Source organism: Oncorhynchus gorbuscha, linkage group LG21, assembly GCF_021184085.1.
Source record: "Oncorhynchus gorbuscha isolate QuinsamMale2020 ecotype Even-year linkage group LG21, OgorEven_v1.0, whole genome shotgun sequence".
Classification (NCBI taxonomy): domain Eukaryota; kingdom Metazoa; phylum Chordata; class Actinopteri; order Salmoniformes; family Salmonidae; genus Oncorhynchus; species Oncorhynchus gorbuscha.
The window spans coordinates 14,038,031-14,058,089 of NC_060193.1; the positions used below are offsets into that span (position 1 = coordinate 14,038,031).

The 20,059-nt window shown below is 41.8% G+C and overlaps 1 protein-coding gene across 1 annotated transcript in view; it reads left to right on the forward strand.

Moving 5' to 3' along the window:
- LOC124008884 overlaps window positions 1-20,059 on the forward strand; it is a 61,214-nt gene that overhangs the window by 15,215 nt on the left and 25,940 nt on the right. Inside the window, exons 2-4 of the mRNA XM_046320480.1 lie at window positions 9,767-10,052; window positions 10,317-10,468; window positions 12,813-12,815. Of these exons, the coding sequence (XP_046176436.1) occupies window positions 9,767-10,052; window positions 10,317-10,468; window positions 12,813-12,815 (441 nt within the window). The remainder of the gene's footprint in view (window positions 1-9,766; window positions 10,053-10,316; window positions 10,469-12,812; window positions 12,816-20,059) is intronic.

The following is a 20,059-nucleotide window of genomic DNA, read 5'->3' on the forward strand; positions in this document are numbered from 1 at the left end:
AAATGTTTTACGGCGAAAACATAGCACATATTTATGTCAAACCACCACCGCAGACATAGCTCATTTGCATAGCCAAGTAGGAAAAAATATGCAATCAACAAACGCAGGATTAAAAGAAAAATCATTTCACTAACCTTTTGAAATCTTCATCAGATGACAGTAATATAACATGTTACACAGTACATTCATTTTTTTTCTCAATAATCTGCAATATATATCAATAAATCTCTGTTTACAAGGACGCATCGTTCAAAAAATGCTACTAAAATGTCAGGAGAAATGACGATAGCTCCGGCAGATAACGTCAGCTAACAAGGAATACACATCATAAACTTTGACGAAATATGCATGTTCTACATATGTATAGGAAGATACACTTCTTCTAAATGCAATCGCTGTGTTACATTTATTTTTAACGTTACAGGTTGCGTTCACTAGGCTACACTAGGAGTCGGCGCTCCAAAAGTAGCATTCTGGCTCCTCTATCTTGGAGTCCACAGAAACCCAAATTTACCACATAAATATTCCCTTACCTTTGCTGTTCTTCCATCAGAAGACCTGGAAGGGATTATACTTACCAAAACAGTGTTTAGTTTTCAAGTCTGCGTCTTTCGGTTCTCAAAAACTACACATTTCGGTCGAAATGTAGCCAAAAGTCAAGTGGATGCGCACCAAAACGTTGAACTTACATATATGTCGAGTAAACTTGTCAAACTAACTTCATAATCAAGCTTTAACATGTTATAAAGGTGTACAGCAATCGTGAGGACGAACAGAAACACAGGCACCGTTCAATCGATCTTGGAAAAAAGACAGGACTTGACCAGAGCGCGCATAAAAGTGACCTGTTTTTTCGCGTGACCGAGAGCTTTCGGCATGCTCAAACTCTCGTGAGCGCGCGATTCTCACAATGAGAAGCCCCATTGAAAGCAGGGATCGCGCTGAACACGTAGGAACTGTTCCCAGAGCTGTAACTGTTTGGGAAGGGTGTTTGCGATGACGTCAAAGTTGGGCCAACTTTGATCATGACAAGAGATAGTTTGGGAGAATGCATGCCCTGACAGTTCTGCTTTACATAGAGACAAAATTTAAACGGTTTTAGAAGCTTTAGAGTGTTTTCTATTCGATAATATTTTTTACATGCATATATTAGCAACTTTTGACAAAAATGTATCCTGTTTAATAAGGGCACCAAATTCCTCCAGTAGGGGCAGTAAACAGCCCTAGCACTGACAGGTTAACGGATATGAACAAAACGCTGATTTACAGTATATATTTGACTTTGTTGGGACTTTCATTGATATAGCTAATGGATTGACAATGGATGTCTCTGAAAATTACAGACTGTGTGTGTGCTTTTCTTCTTGTTGCTACCCTCAAATCTATTGTGCATTCGGAAAGTATTCAGACCCCTTAACCTTTTCCACATTTTGTTATAATACAAACTTATTCTAAAATTGATTTAAATAGTGTTTCCCCCTCATCAATCTACACACAATACCCCATAATGACAAAGAAAAATGTTTGCTAATTTATAAAAATATAACAACTGAAACATCGCCTTTACATAAGTATTCAGACCATTTACTCGGTACTTTGTTGAAGCACCTTTGGCAGCAATTACAGAAGCGAGTCTTCTTGGGTATAACGCTACATGCTTCGTACTCCTGTATTTGGGGAGTTTCTCCCATTCTTCTCCGCAGCTCCTCTCAAGCTCTGTCAGGTTGAATGGGGAGCGTCGCTGCACAGCTATTTTCAGGTCTCTCCAGAGATGTTCGATCGGGTTCAAGTCAGAGCTCTGGCTGGGCCACTCAAGGACATTCAGAGACTTGTCCTGAAGCCACTCGTGCATTGGCTTGGCTGTGTGCTTAGTGTCGTTGTCCTGTTGGAAGGTGAACCTTCACCCCAGTCTGAGGTCCTGAGAGCTCTGGAGCAGGTTTTCATTAAGGATCTCTCTGTACTTTTCTCCATTCATCTTTCCCTCGATCCTGACTAGTCTCCCAGTCCCTGCTGCTGAAAAACATCCCCACAGCATGATGCTGCCAAAGCCATTCTTCACCGTAGAGGTGATGCGAGTTTTCCTCCAGATGTGACGCTTGGCATTCAGGCCAAAGAGTTCAACCTTGGTTTCATCAGACCAGTGAATATTGTTTGTCATGGTCTGAGAGTCTTAAGGTGCCTCTTGGCAAACTCCAAGTGGGCATATGCCTTTAACTGAGGAGTGACTTCCGTCTGGTCACTCTACCATAAAGGCCTGATTGGTGGAGTGCTGCAGAGATGGTTATCGTTCTGGAAGGTTCTCCCATCTCCACAGATGAACTCTGGAGCTCTGTCAAAGTGACCATTGTGTTCTTGTTCACCTCCCTGACAAAGGCCCTTCTCTGCAGATAGCTCAGTTTGGCCGGATGTCCAGTTCTAGAAAGAGTCTTGGTGGTTCCAAACTTCTTCTATTCAATAATGATGGAGGCCACTGTGTTCTTAGGGACCTTCAATGCTACAGATATTTTTGGGTACCTTTCTCCAATCTTGTCTCGGAGCTCTACGGACAATTCCTTCAACCTCATGGCTTGGTTTTGCTCTGACATGCACTGTCAACTGTGATATATACAGGTATGTGCCTTTCTGAAAGGTCCAATCAATTAAATTGACCACAGGTGGATTCCAATAAAGTTGTAGAAACATATAAAGGATGATCAATGAAAACAGGATGCACCTGAGCTCAATTTTGAGACTTATAGCAAGGGGTCTGAATGCTTATGTAAATAAGGCATTTCTGTCAAACATTTCTAAAAGCCTGTTTTCACTTTGACATTATAGGGTATTACAGTATGTGTAGATTGAGCAATATTATTTAATCCATTTTAGAATAAGGCTGTAACGTAACAAAATATGGAAAAAGTCAATGGGTTTGAATACTTTCCGAATGCACTGTGACTAACCATGGGAAATACTGGTAACTTGGTTATTCACCATCACTTAAACCATCCACTTTATATGCATAGTTCTGCACCCATATTTACAAGGTATCCAAGACTATGAGTGCTGATCTAGGGTCACTTTTGCTTTTCAGATCATGAAAAATAAGACAAACGGGGACCATATCATGAGTCTCAAAGTAGGAATTATATTGGATGCCATTAAACTTTTTTTTTAACAGTGATCTTTCAAACAATGTTTTATATTTTACAGTTAGTCTAAATTCTGCATTAGAACGGATTTAGAAATCTGGACAAAATGAAGACATCCCTTTTTTTAATACTAGAGAATATCTGATCCTCAATTTCATTGTTATGTTCTTCATAAGAAAGTTTAATAAGAATATTTGAATAATAGATGAATTGATTGTAATTCTTCAAAATAAGATGTATTCTGAGTAAAAGCTCTTATTAAATAAACTACTGTTGACTTATTTCACCTCAGCGAGAGGTTAAGGTTGTATGAATGACTGATAATCAAATACACCCAGGAAGCAACACACAGACACACAGGGTGGTGGGCTACGGACCATTGCTAAACAAATACACCTCACCTTACCTTCCCCGTGTTTGGCTAATAGAGGGTTGTCTTCAACCCTGTGCTTTGGCAAAGTGGGTGGGGCTATATCCTTCCTGTTTGGCCCTGTCCGGGGTTGTCATCGGATGGGGCCACAGTGTCTCCTGACCCCTCCTGTCTCAGCCTCCAGTATTTATGCTGCAGTAGTTTATGTGTCGGGAGGCTAGGGTCAGTTTGTTATATCTGGAGTACTTCTCCTGTCTTATCCGGTGTCCTGTGTGAATTTAAGTATGCTCTCTCTAATTCTCTCTTTCTCTCTTTCTCTCTTTCTTTCTCTCTCTCGGAGGACCTGAGCCCTAGGACCATGCCTCAGGACTATCTGACATGATGACTCTTTGCTGTCCCCGGTCCACCTGGTCGTGCTGCTTCTCCAGTTTCAACTGTTCTGCCTGTGATTATTATTATTTGACCATGCTGGTCATTTATGAACATTTGAACATCTTGGCCATGTTCTGCTATAATCTCCACCCGGCACAGCCAGAAGAGGACTGGCCACCCCACATAGCCTGGTTCTTCTCTAGGTTTCTTCCTAGGTTTTGGCCTTTCTAGGGAGTTTTTCCTAGCCACCGTGGTTCTACACCTGCATTGCTTGCTGTTTGGGGTTTTAGGCTGGGTTTCTGTACAGCACTTTGAGATATCAGCTGATGTACGAAGGGCAATATAAATAAATTGGATTTGATTCACAAGGCACCAAATGGACGAAAATGGATTGAAACAGGGAGTGAGAGACTACCTGATCTTATCCAATAACAAACACTCTTTTTATTTCCCATTGTAAAAGGTTGCTACATTTTTTCTGTTGCATGCCCTAATGAAAATAACTCAGGTTTGCATGTTGTCCAGACAGAGAGAATAATAAGAGAGTGAGAAGAAGATCCATCAACATGAGGAAGACTTTTGGCCTCCATGTTTTTAAAAAACATATACAATGAAGTATTTCCTTTCCAGCAGATGCACAACAGGGTCATTTTTGAATAAAGGTGGCAATTGGCCATTGGCATTTGGATTTGTTGTAAACTTTTTGTCTCCCCATTCTAAATCAACTAATATCATAGCTTAAAGACATGAAATATATTTTACCATTATAATAACATTCTGCCACCAGTAGCCGTAGTAACACAAATGATGGTAACACCAATGAGAAACTGTAGGTAAAAGGAGGATTTTCTGAAATGCTGGACAGTAGCCGGAGTAACACAAATGATGGTAACACGAATGAGAAACTGTAGGTAAAAGGAGGATTTTCTGAAATGAAGGACAGTAGCCGTAGTAACACATGATGGTAACACCAATGAGAAACTGTAGGTAGAAGGAGGATTTTCTGAAATGCTGGACAGTAGCCGTAGTAACACAAATGACGGTAACACCAATGAGAAACTGTAGGTAAAAGGAGGATTTTCTGAAATGAAGGACAGTAGCCGTAGTAACACAAATGATGGTAACACCAATGAGAAACTGTAGGTAAAAGGAGGATTTTCTGAAATGAAGGACAGTAGCCGTAGTAACACAAATGATGGTAACACCAATGAGACATTTTAGGTAAAACAATTACTGAAATGCTGGACACAAATGCTGAAATCTAAGGTCATCAATCATGAAAAAGTTGTTTACTGAAGTGATATGATTAATAATTTTACTCACAGTATTATTTCCCTTCAATTAATTTGACAAACACCAAATGACAGTTTGGATTTAGGCACACCAAATTATCAATGGAATCCACAATTAATGAAGTACGAAAAGGGTTTGATTAGCTAATAATTGTCTTGAATCTAGACCCCTCCACCGATAACATTTTGCCACTGGAGAGAATGCTCAACGGCCTTGAATATATTTGGAATCAGTGATTTTTAAAGCAGTAACAACAATTAAATAAAACTGAGGTAAAAAACTGTATTTTAATAGCTTTCCATGTTTTTATTGATCCTTAAAATATAATAAATACATTTGTTCACTTTCTAGCATTCAAAATAGTAGATATCTCAAAATAGTAGATATCTCTAAATCCCAGAAACACACCTCTACAAATTACCAGTCGATCGAGACGATTTGCTAGTGCCCAGTCGTTTCTAGTTCATAAAAATATGTTTTGCTGTACAAAGGATACATGTGTTTTCATATTAAATAACGGTTGAATGGGAAATGTATTATTTTTCATGTTTTTGTCATTTGAAAGTTTTTTTTTTTTTACATGTCACACACGTACACACACACACACGCACGCACGCACACACGCACGCACACACACACGCACGCACGCACGCACACGCACGCACGCACGCACGCACGCACGCACGCACGCACACACACACACACACACACACACACACACACACACACACACACACACACACACACACACACACACACACACACACACACACACACACACACACACACACACACACACGTGGCAGAAGAATCAGAATTAGTTGTGTAACATAGATAATGAAGATGTCTTATCTGCATAATCCTATGTGATATACTTATTAGAATGTAACCCTTCAGACTCTGGTGTTGACAGTTGTACTTTCTCCCTCAGCTGAGGCTTAGTCACCTCGGGCCCAGAGAGGGGAGAGGTCAGGCTTGTCTTTCACATGTCTCTGTTGCTATGCAGAATATCAGAAAGAGAAGAGGACAGGAGGGAACATTCTCTTCATATGTGAATGTGTTTACCTATTCTAAACCATGTGAATGTGTCTTTACCTATTCTAAATCATGTGAATGTGTCTTTACCTATTCTAAACCATGTGAATGTGTCTTTACCTATTCTAAACCATGTGTCTTTACCTATTCTAAACCATGTGAATGTGTCTTCACCTATTCTAAACCATGTGAATGTGTCTTTACCTATTCTAAACCATGTGTCTTTACCTATTCTAAACCATGTGAATGTGTCTTTACCTATTCTAAACCATGTGAATGTGTCTTCACCTTTTCTAAACCATGTGAATGTGTCGTTACCTATTCTAAACCATGTGAATGTGTCTTTACCTATTCTAAACCATGTGAATGTGTCTTTACCTATTCTAAACCATGTGAATGTGTCTCTACCTATTCTAAACCATGTGAATGTGTCTTTACCTATTCTAAACCATGTGAATGTGTCTCTACCTATTCTAAACCATGTGAATGTGTCTCTACCTATTCTAAACCATGTGAATGTGTCTTTACCTATTCTAAACCATGTGAATGTGTCTTTACCTATTCTAAACCATGTGAATGTGTCTCTACCTATTCTAAACCATGTGAATGTGTCTTTACCTATTCTAAACCATGTGAATGTGTCTTTACCTATTCTAAACCATGTGAATGTGTCTCTACCTATTCTAAACCATGTGAATGTGTCTTTACCTATTCTAAATCATGTGAATGTGTCTTTACCTATTCTAAACCATGTGAATGTGTCTTTACCTATTCTAAACCATGTGTCTTTACCTATTCTAAACCATGTGAATGTGTCTTCACCTATTCTAAACCATGTGAATGTGTCTTTACCTATTCTAAACCATGTGAATGTGTCTTTACCTATTCTTAACCATGTGAATGTGTCTCTACCTATTCTAAACCATGTGAATGTGTCTTTACCTATTCTAAACCATGTGAATGTGTCTTTACCTATTCTAAACCATGTGAATGTGTCTCTACCTATTCTAAACCATGTGAATGTGTCTTTACCTATTCTAAACCATGTGAATGTGTCTTTACCTATTCTAAACCATGTGAATGTGTCTCTACCTATTCTAAACCACGTGAATGTGTCTTTACCTATTCTAAACCATGTGAATGTGTCTTTACCTATTCTAAACCATGTGAATGTGTCTTTACCTATTCTTAACCATGTGAATGTGTCTTTACCTATTCTAAACCATGTGAATGTGTCTCTACCTATTCTAAACCATGTGAATGTGTCTTTACCTATTCTAAACCATGTGGATGTGTTTCTACCTATTCTAAACCATGTGAATGTGTCTTTACCTATTCTAAACCATGTGAATGTGTCTTTACCTATTCTAAACCATGTGAAGGGATGGTGTGATTAATGGGGAACCAATTACTTGTCTCTACAATGTCTGTGTGCTTGGGGGAGATAAGGGCTGAGAAAAGATGTGTGTGGTAGTGTCTGGAACCATTGTATGTCATCTCTGATGTTGCGCCTATCCTGGTGTAGTGTATGACCTAGAGGCTCACTCCCCTCAGTCAGCTTGTCCAGGTGTGTGGTCATGAAGGGGTTTTACTTGAGATGGGAGTATCTGGAGTTGACAATCGATCTATGCCATAGAATGAGTTGGTGTTCCGTGCTATGAAGTACCAGGAACGAGATCGGAGCCACGTGTAAGGGGCCAAACTGAACAATTAGAACAGTGTTCATAGCAAATGCTATCTGGCTGCGGGATACTCCTTTCTCATATATCAAGTCTCACCTTGTGAGCCATTCCACACATCTGTTGATTGTCATGTAGACTGAGGGGTAGATCTTTGCTATAAAATATTTTTGTAGCCTTTGTGTCGGGTCTCTCAACGAATCATTCGAGGGTGGTTCGGCGACCAGCCATCGCTATTGCAGAGCTCTCACTAATAAAGATTCAGTTCAAGTATAACTATCACTTGTGTGATAAGCTTGTCTCTCCTCATTTGATAATACATAAATAAACCACCACACACACAAATGTAAACACACATGGGGTGGTGGGCTACGGACCACTGCTAACCAAATACACCTCACCTTACCCTCCCCATGTTTGGCTAATAGAAGGTTGTGTTCATAAGGCACCAAACGGAAGAAAACAGATTAAAACAAGGAGTGAGGGACTATCTAATCTTATCCAATAACAAACCCACATTTTTGTTTTCCGTTGAAAAAGTTGCTACATTTTTTCTGCTGTGTGCCCTAATGAACATGACCCAGGTTTGCATGTTTGCCAGACAGAGAGAGAGAGAGAAAAGAGAGTAAGAAGAATCCATCACGCACACTGAGACAGAGGAGAGGAGCGAGGGATTCAGCAAAGGACAAGATAGCCCTGTCAATACAGGTATGTTAATCTTATGTTTGGATACATTGTTTTATTGTTCAAAACCTTGGCGAATACTATAATAAAGAATTATGATAATATATCAGTAAAGAAATGGGTTATTATCACATTAATAAAATGTTATTGCTGTGGTGGTATGTGTGACATGGAAATGCTGAAAAGGACAAGAATAGTACATCCACATCCTATACATGGCAGGTGTTGGATGTCCAGAAATAGATCATATTAACTGATAATTTGAAGGGGGAATTGTTTTATGTTATTAATTCATATTTTACATTTACATTTAAGTCATTTAGCAGACGCTCTTATCCAGAGCGACTTACAAATTGACTGATGAATATGTTGCTACATCCCAGATCCATGGAGTGGAGTAGGAGAGCTATCCCTGTGTCTGGTGAGAACTAAATCCCTACAAGGGTTTGGGTCAATTCTATTTCAGTTCCTGTCAAAACAGACAGTAAATCACATTCCAATTAACCTCTGAGAGATTCTTATGACATTGTCAGGAATAAGAATGAGTTGCATTTCCAAAAAGACAAGTCCTGTAGCTTTCAAATGAACCAATCAGAATTGAAAAGATCATTCAAATTTCAGTGCACTTCCTGAATTGATTGAAATGGAAATTGAGTTGACCCCAACCCTTTCATCTAAAAGTCAGAGATCTTTAATGATCAGCATTACCCTATAGCATGTTACACAATTTATCATATAATGTTAAAGTGTATTCATAATATTATTCATTCATAATATTGTTGTTTTACAGGGATCTTCCTACTCTTTTGGAGGGTCACAATGCAGATAGGTAAATGCATTTTAATAAAGCAGACAGACAGACAAACAGACAAAAACAAACAAACCAAATCAACTAATCAATGAATTAACTATCAGTATTGGCCACTGACAGAACCTAGGCCTAATAATACATTTTGTTCAGTTAATGTCCCAATTAACGGTTACTAATTACATTTGATAATGTTGGTGCAGGCAGGTGTGTGTGCAGGGGGTATTTCTATATATTTGAGGTGTATTCACTAGGAACCAAACGGAACAAAATGGCAGACAAAGGGAGGGACTAATCTGAACTAACCTGTAAAATGTTGTCAGTTGAAAAATATATGGTTATGATATGCACTAATGAATAAACCTGTGTATTATATCTGTCTCTGTCACTCAAACAGACAACGTGGCATTGAGAGGAGTGGCTGCTCAGTCTTCCCTTTTTAATTGGGAAAATAGTCCAAGTAAAGTCATCGATGGAAACCGCAACACTAACTATAACTATGGTGGATCCTGCAGCAGCACTGCATTTAACACCAACCCCTGGTGGAGAGTGGACCTGCTGGATGTGTACAGAGTGACAGCTGTCAACATCACCAACAGAGGAGACTGCTGTCCTGAGAGACTTGATGGTGCTGAGATCCGTATTGGTAACTCACTGGAGAACAACAGCATCAACAACCCCAGGTGACACATACTGTAGACATTTGTACATATGTATTTATTCTCTTGTCGGTGTTCAGATATGATCTTCATTCTGCATTCTTCTGGAGCTGTTCTGTGTCTGTATTACAACGGCATCAACAACTCCAGGTGACAAATAGACATCATGGATACATTGGTCTTGATCCATGATTCTGTAGCTTTTCAGTCGCTATATATTTAACACAATGACTGTATGGTACATTGTAGAGAGTCGTCATTCCCCCTCTCTCTCTCTCTCACTCTCAGATGTGTTGTCATCTCCAACATCCCAGCAGGAAAGACCTACACCTTCCAGTGTAATGAGATGGAGGGTCGCTATGTTGTTGTGGTGATCCCTGGACAGAACAAGATTCTCACTCTATGTGAGGTGGAAGTATTTGCCACAGTCAAACCTCCAGGTACTTCTTTACCAGTACAGGTATTTATTCCGTCAGTGATGGTATGCCGAATAATAACTTTAATGACCAGAATTTATTTCCTGTCGAACACATTTAGTGGAGATGATAATTGTTTTCCAATGCATGTTTTTTTGTATTGAATGTTTTATTTGTGGGAGACAATGAAAATGAGTAGAAATCTGTAAAATAAACCACAAAACTCATAATCTGGCAGTGTGACATTTTTTTTTCTTCAACAATGTGCGTTATAAAAATAACTCTGTTTATGCATCGCTCAGCTTCTAGTAAAACAATCACCTTTTGAGTTTTGTGGTATTTATGGTATTTTGCACAGATTTGAACTATTTTGCACCATGAAAAATAGCACCAAATGTATTTCAGCCCCAAAGTCAAAGAGAACGGTGGTGAGGATGAAGATCCAATCAGATGCTGATCTGAGAGACCAGGCAGTCGGTGACCAGCTCCTACAGCAGGTGAGAGAGATGCAGAGGGAAGGGGGAGGGAGAGAGAAAGGGAGGAATAGAATGTATCTGTGTATTTGAACATTTATCTAACCACTTGAACTTTCATCTAGCTGAATGTAGAGCTCATGAAGCAGGGTGTGTCTGACATTCAACTGCGCTGGAGGACTCAGCCAGATGGACAGATTTTCCACCGTGAGGAAGAAGAGAAGGAGGGTGGACCCACACAGACAGGTAACAACAAGGAGCATATTATACAGACTGTTGTCCTTATTGCAACAGGCAGGCATTGAAGACATTGTGCTTTTATCAGAGTTGGGATCTATTCCATTTCAGAAAATAAATTGATATTTTAATTCCAATTCCAATTTTCCTCATTGTGTTTCAATTATGAAAATGCGGAAGTGGAATTTCAGTTTACTTCCTGAATTGACGGAATTGAAATGTAAACAACCCTAACTGGGTCTTATTAACTTATTGCCAAGTTGTTATTGTAAGAGAACGTGTTAGCGAGTCATAACTAAATTAGTACATGAAAGAGTTTCTGTATGTCATTTCTCTTCCAGGTGTCTGTGGAACTGAAGGGGGCTAGCCTGGTGAGAGACTAAGGAGACACAATAGTTTAAGATTGATTATGTCGTCAAGGCAGTCCAATCTACCATAAAACTTCAATTAAATCCAAAATCTCAATTAGCCGCCTGTCCCTTCTAATAGCCAATCCAGCAAATAAACGGCTGTTTCAAAGAAACACGGGGTCTAAATGAATTGTTTACAAGGTTACCATGAATTACTGATAGATATGAAATGGCCAGAACAAAAGCATCAACAACTTTGGGAGTACAGACCCCCAGAAATTGGCACCCCCAGTAAGAACTGACAGAAAAATATGTGAATAATGTTTCTGTCAAGGATAGGTTTTTTTTATAGAGGCATGCTGAGACAAAAGAAATGTGACACAGTGTGTAAACGATAACACATTAGTGTAGTAGTGTAATATTTAGGCATGTTTGTGGCTAACGCATTGATTGTGCTTGGCAGTATACCCAATCTGGTCTTTTCTAAATAGAATCTTAGCTTTAGGTGTTTTCATTTAATTGTGCAGAAACCATACAAATGTGTGACAGAAATTCTTTACAAATTGATGTACTCTCCTGTTAAAACATTGAGACAGAGTTGGGAAATAATATAAGTTAATGTATGAAAATGTTATAGAATATAAATAAATGCAATAACCTGAGAAACATCACAGTGTATCATCTGCTCTTGGAATGTACCTGCTGTATTTCAATGGATATTCACTCATTCATTACTGTATTTCAACTGATATTCACTCATTCATTACTGTATTTCAACTGATATTCACTCAATCATTACTGTATTTCAACTGATATTCACTCATTCATTACTGTATTTCAATGGATATTCACTCAATCATTACTGTATTTCAACTGATATTCACTCATTCATTACTGTATTTCAATGGATATTCACTCATTCATTACTGTATTTCAACTGATATTCACTCATAAGGGCCAGGATAGACCATAACTACTGTGATACTGAAGTGTTCTTTCTCACACCATGTCCAAGAAAACTAAAATGTACATCTGCCCCCAAATAATAACTTGAACTAAATAATTTCACCCCTAGCGTGGTAACCTCAGTTAGCTCAGTTTTTTAAATATTTTTATTTATTTCACCTTTATTTAACCAGGTAGGCTAGTTGAGAACAAGTTCTCATTTGCAACTGCGACCTGGCTAAGATAAAGCATAGCAGTGTGAACAGACAACACAGAGTTACACATGGAGTAAACAATTAACAAGTCAATAACACAGTAGAAAAAAATGGGCAGTCTATATACAATGTGTGCAAAAGGCATGAGGAGGTAGGCGAATAATACAATTTTGCAGATTAACACTGGAGTGATAAATGATCAGATGGTCATGTACAGGTAGAGATATTGGTGTGCAAAAGAGCAGAAAAGTAAATAAATAAAAAACAGTATAAAAACAGTATGGGAACGAGGTAGGTGAAAATGGGTGGGCTATTTACCAATAGACTATGTACAGCTGCAGCGATCGGTTAGCTGCTCGGATAGCTGATGTTTGAAGTTGGTGAGGGAGATAAAAGTCTCCAACTTCAGCGATTTTTGCAGTTCGTTCCAGTCACAGGCAGCAGAGTACTGGAACGAAAGGCGGCCAAATGAGGTGTTGGCTTTAGGGATGATCAGTGAGATACACCTGCTGGAGCGCGTGCTACGGATGGGTGTTGCCATCGTGACCAGTGAACTGAGATAAGGCGGAGCTTTACCTAGCATGGACTTGTAGATGACCTGGAGCCAGTGGGTCTGGCGACAAATATGTAGTGAGGGCCAGCCGACTAGAGCATACAAGTTGCAGTGGTGGGTGGTATAAGGTGCTTTAGTGACAAAACGGATGGCACTGTGATAGACTGCATCCAGTTTGCTGAGTAGAGTGTTGGAAGCCATTTTGTAGATGACATCGCCGAAGTCGAGGATCGGTAGGATAGTCAGTTTTACTAGGGTAAGCTTGGCGGCGTGATTGAAGGAGGCTTTGTTGCGGAATAGAAAGCCGACTCTTGATTTGATTTTCAAGTTAGCCAGCTAACTTTGACAAAACACCAGATATAACTTTTGATTTTCTGGTTCATTAAGAAATCTCAACTTAAATCTGTGTTTAAGGTTGTTGAGTTAATTACCCCATGCCCATTTCAAACTTTCTCTTTCAAAAAATAAATAAAGTTATTTTGAAAATATTTTAGCAAGTTATCCATTTCTTACTATTGTTGTCAACATAGTAGAGGAGTTTGTTTATTTGAATCTATTTTAGTCCCCAATGGGGCAAAATCTTCCAAGAGTCCATGAAAAACAGAAATTGATTAGAGGGCCATATTTTGTCCCCTTGAAATGGCTGGGGAGGAGGCATAACCTCTTTGTTATGGCTAGCCTAAACAAGTTCACAAGTAAAATTGTGCATAACAGATTCAATCACAAAGACCAGGGAGTTTGTCTAATGCCATGCAAAAATGGGTTAACATTATTTTGAATATCCCTTTGAGTATGGTTATTAATTACACTTGATGGTTATCAATACACCCAATCACGGAAAAAATGCAGGCATCCTTCCTAACTAACTAACTCAGATGCCGGAGAGGAAGGAAACCACTCTGGGATTCTATCACGAGGCCAATCGTGACTTTAAAACAGTTACAGTGTTGTGATATGAGAAAACTGAGGTTGGCTCAACAACATTGTAGTTACTCCACAATATTAACCTAAATGACAGAGTGAAAAGGAGGAAGCCAGTACAGAACATTAATATTCCAGAACATACATCATATTTGCAGTAAGGCACTAAAGTAAAACAGCAAAAATTGTGGCAAAGAAATTCACTTTATGTCCTGAATACAAAGAGTTGTGTTATATTTGGAGCAAATCGAACACATCACTGAGTACCACTCCATATTTTCAAGCATAGTGGTGGCTGAATCATGTTATGGGTATGCTTGTCATTGGCCTCGCATTTGTAACTTGTTAGCGAACGTATCACATCAGCAACAGTAAAGCATTTTACTAGATACCTATGTAACATAATTGACGAGGGTTGACATTGGTTATGATTATGACTTCGGATGCATTTCAATCACAAAACTATAGGCATGACGCAAAACAGGATTCCAAACAGGATTCCAAACAGATGTAAATTACAAGTATTGGATATCCAGCAAGCAGGCTAGCTAAGTTTACTAGCAAACAGTGAGGTGAATCAATAATACAACAATTTACTGTTGTAAATCTATAAAACTACAGCTGATTGTACTATAAAACATATTTGCCTAGGCATGCTTGATGGACATGGCTGTAGGTAGATACTGTCTGCCTACCTACCTAGGCTCATTTGTATGGTCTGGTCACTGCAAAGGTTGAGGGTTGTGCCCCATTTCTATTAGGCTAGATATTGTTGTATATGTAATCTCTGTGCCTGTGCCCATGTATGCATGTTCAACTAGTCTACCCTAATGTTGAAGTTATGCTGACACAGTTCAACTGTTGTTCAAACTGCAGAATAGAGTATAATTTTGTTCATTTGTCTTCCAGATGATATCGTGTGGTTCCTGGGCATCATCCTGAATTGTATTCTAGATACAGAAACAGAAGGCCTTTACATGCGTCATTGTAGCAGAACTGTATCCCTCTCAAGGGATTAGACATTATGTTCGATTTCAAGCAGATGACTCATCAGGACCTGAATGGCAGTTTGAGCATCACACTCCTCCCACAACATTACAAGTATTCCCTGAACTTACTGCATGTTCCTTTGGAATTACAATTTCATAATGACCACCTCTGCCATCATCTGCTGATCACCAGTTCTTTTAGCTACAGATTGTTACACCATATTACTGGAATATACAGTCTAGGTACTGTTTGGTGTAGCACAGAATTGTCTACCAACCTTAGCGATCCGGTCTTCATCCTCGATTTGGAGAAACAGGAGTCTCATAAAAGGTCTGTGTCCAGTTGCAGGGGGTCAGTTTGATTTTAGAAAATGCTCCATTATGAAATTAAATACTTTTTTTGCTCCATAAAGTAATCCAACAATACGTGCGCTGACATCGTGATCGAGACAGGTCTCAGTCATCATGACATGCAGCACTTTGGGGTGGACACCCACCTGTCTCGATCTGTCATGCTGGTGAAAGAGGACCCAAAAGCGACTTGGCGAAAACAGAGTCTTTAATCCAGTAAAGTAAATACAATCAAAAAACACAACTTTCACTCGAAATGACGAGGACAAACTGGAGACTCGATCTTGAACAGCAGGTGAACAGCAGGTTGCCTCGGGAAGGCACTTGAACCAAACAGACTCAGACACCTGCTCACCACGCAGCATCTGAGGAAAACACGACACGACAGGGCGATACACAAACACAGCACGGTGAATTCTAGACAAGGAACCGACAGGGCAGAAACGAATAACAAGGGGAGAAATAGGGACTCTAATCAGGGAAAAGGATCGGGAACAGGTGTGGGAAGACTAAATGATGATTAGGGGAATAGGAACAGCTGGGAGCAGGAACGGAACGATAGAGAGAAGAGAGAGCGAGAGAGTGAGAGAGGGAGGGGGAGAGAGAGGGATAGAAAGAGGGAAAGAACCTAATAAGACCAGCAGAGGGAAACGAATAGAATGGGAAGCACAGGGACAAGACAAGATAATAAATGACAAAACATGACAGTACCCCCCCACTCACCGAGCGCCTCCTGGCGCACTCGAGGAGGAATCCTGGCGGCAACGGAGGAAATCATCAATGAGTGAACGATCCAGCACGTCCCGAGACGGAACCCAACTCCTCTCCTCAGGACCGTAACCCTCCCAATCCACTAAGTATTGGTGACCCCGTCCCCGAGAACGCATGTCCATGATCTTATGTACCTTGTAAATAGGTGCGCTCTCGACAAGGACGGGAGGGGGGGGAGGGAAGACGAACGGGAGTGCGAAGAAAGGGCTTGACACAGGAGACATGGAAGACAGGATGGACGCGACGAAGATGTCGCGGAAGAAGCAGTCGCACAGCAACAGGATTGACGACCTGGGAGACACGGAACGGACCAATGAACCGCGGAGTCAACTTACGAGAAGCTGTCGTAAGAGGAAGGTTGCGAGTGGAAAGCCACACTCTCTGGCCGCAACAATACCTTGGACTCTTAATCCTGCGTTTATTGGCGGCTCTCACAGTCTGTGCCCTGTAACGGCAAAGTGCAGACCTCACCCTCCTCCAGGTGCGCTCACAACGTTGGACAAACGCTTGAGCGGAGGGAACGCTGGACTCGGCAAGCTGGGATGAGAACAGAGGAGGCTGGTAACCCAGACTACTCTGAAACGGAGATAACCCGGTAGCAGACGAAGGAAGCGAATTGTGAGCGTATTCTGCCCAGGGGAGCTGTTCTGCCCAAGACGCAGGGTTTCTGAAAGAAAGGCTGCGTAGTATGCGACCAATCGTCTGATTGGCCCTCTCTGCTTGACCGTTAGACTGGGGATGAAACCCGGAAGAGAGACTGACGGACGCACCAATCAAACGACAGAACTCCCTCCAAAACTGTGACGTGAATTGCGGACCTCTGTCTGAAACGGCGTCTAACGGGAGGCCATGAATTCTGAATACATTCTCGATAATGATTTGTGCCGTCTCCTTAGCGGAAGGAAGTTTAGCGAGGGGAATGAAATGTGCCGCCTTAGAGAACCTATCGACAACCGTAAGAATCACAGTCTTCCCCGCAGACAAAGGCAGACCGGTAATGAAGTCTAGGGCGATGTGAGACCATGGTCGAGAAGGAATGGGGAGCGGTCTGAGACGACCGGCAGGAGGAGAGTTACCCGACTTAGTCTGCGCGCAGTCCGAACAAGCAGCCACGAAACGGCGCGTGTCACGCTCCTGAGTCGGCCACCAAAAGCGCTGGCGAATAGACGCAAGAGTGCCTCGAACACCGGGATGACCAGCTAACTTGGCAGAGTGAGCCCACTGAAGAACAGCCAGACGAGTGGAAACAGGAACGAAAAGGAGGTTACTAGGACAAGCGCGCGGCGACGCAGTGTGCGTGAGTGCTTGCTTAACCTGTCTTTCAATTCCCCAGACTGTTAACCCGACAACACGCCCATAAGGAAGAATCCCCTCGGGATCAGTAGAAGCCACAGAAGAACTAAACAGACGGGATAAGGCATCAGGCTTGGTGTTCTTGCTACCCGGACGGTAAGAAATCACAAACTCGAAACGAGCGAAAAACAACGCCCAACGAGCTTGACGGGCATTAAGTCGTTTGGCAGAACGGATGTACTCAAGGTTCTTATGGTCTGTCCAAACGACAAAGGAACGGTCGCCCCCTCCAACCACTGTCGCCATTCGCCTAGGGCTAAGCGGATGGCGAGCAGTTCACGGTTACCCACATCATAGTTGCGCTCAGATGGCGACAGGCGATGAGAAAAATAAGCGCAAGGATGAACCTTATCGTCAGACTGGAAGCGCTGGGATAGAATGGCTCCCACGCCTACCTCTGAAGCGTCAACCTCGACAATGAATTGTCTAGTGACGTCAGGAGTAACGAGGATAGGAGCGGACGTAAAACGTTCTTTTAGAAGATCAAAAGCTCCCTGGGCGGAACCGGACCACTTAAAACACGTCTTGACAGAAGTAAGAGCTGTGAGAGGGGCAGCAACTTGACCGAAATTACGAATGAAACGCCGATAGAAATTAGCGAAACCTAAAAAGCGCTGCAACTCGACACGTGACCTTGGAACGGGCCAATCACTGACAGCTTGGACCTTAGCGGAATCCATCTGAATGCCTTCAGCGGAAATAACGGAACCGAGAAAAGTAACGGAGGAGACATGAAAAGAGCACTTCTCAGCCTTTACGTAGAGACAATTCTCTAAAAGGCGCTGTAGAACACGTCGAACGTGCTGAACATGAATCTCGAGTGACGGAGAAAAAATCAGGATATCGTCAAGATAGACAAAAACAAAGATGTTCAGCATGTCTCTCAGAACATCATTAACTAATGCCTGAAAAACAGCTGGCGCATTGGCGAGACCGAACGGCAGAACCCGGTACTCAAAATGCCCTAACGGAGTGTTAAACGCCGTTTTCCACTCGTCCCCCCTCTCTGATGCGCACGAGATGGTAAGCGTTACGAAGGTCCAACTTAGTAAAGCACCTGGCTCCCTGCAGAATCTCGAAGGCTGATGACATAAGGGGAAGCGGATAACGATTCTTAACCGTTATGTCATTCAGCCCTCGATAATCCACGCAGGGGCGCAGAGTACCGTCCTTCTTCTTAACAAAAAGAACCCCGCCCCGGCCGGAGAGGAAGAAGGCACTATGGTACCGGCGTCAAGAGACACAGACAAATAATCCTCGAGAGCCTTACGTTCGGGAGCCGACAGAGAGTATAGTCTACCCCGAGGAGGAGTGGTCCCCGGAAGGAGATCAATACTACAATCATACGACCGGTGAGGAGGAAGGGAGTTGGCTCGGGACCGACTGAAGACCGTGCGCAGATCATGATATTCCTCCGGCACTCCTGTCAAATCGCCAGGTTCCTCCTGAGAAGTAGGGACAGAAGAAACGGGGGGGATGGCAGACATTAAACACTTCACATGACAAGAAACGTTCCAGGATAGGATAGAATTACTAGACCAATTAATAGAAGGATTATGACATACTAGCCAGGGATGACCCAAAACAACAGGTGTAAACGGTGAACGGAAAATCAAAAAGAAATAGTCTCACTGTGGTTACCAGATACTGTGAGGGTTAAAGGTAGTGTCTCAAATCTGATACTGGGAAGATGACTACCATCTAAGGCGAACATGGGCGTAGGCTTCTCTAACTCTCTGAAAGGAATGTCATGTTTCCGAACCCATGCTTCGTCCATGAAACAACCCTCAGCCCCAGAGTCTATCAAGGCACTACATGTAGCACCCGAACCGGTCCAGCGTAGATGGACCGACAAAGTAGTACAGGATTTTGATGGAGAGACTTGAGTAGTTGCGCTCACCTGTAGCCCTCCGCTTACAGATGAGCTCTGGCTTTTACTGGACATGAATTAACAAAATGTCCAGCAACTCCGCAATAGAGGCACAGGCGGTTGGTGATCCTCCGTTCCCTCTCCTTAGTCGAGATGCGAATCCCTCCCAGCTGCATGGGCTCAGTCTCTGAGCCAGAGGAGGGAGATGGTTGCGATGCGGAGCAGGGAAACACCGTTGATGCGAGCTCTCTTCCACGAGCCCGGTGACGAAGATCTACCCGTCGTTCTATGCGGATGGCGAGAGCAATCAAAGAGTCCACATCTGAAGGAACCTCCCGGGAGAGAATCTCATCCTTAACCACTGCGTGGAGTCCCTCCAGAAAACGAGCGAGCAGCGCCGGCTCGTTCCACTCACTAGAGGCAGCAAGAGTGCGAAACTCAATAGAATAATCCGTTATGGACCGTTCACCTTGGCATAAGGAAGCCAGGGCCCTAGAAGCCTCCCTACCAAAAACTGAACGGTCAAAAACCCGAATCATCTCCTCTTTAAAGTTCTGGAACTTGTTAGAGCAATCAGCCCTTGCCTC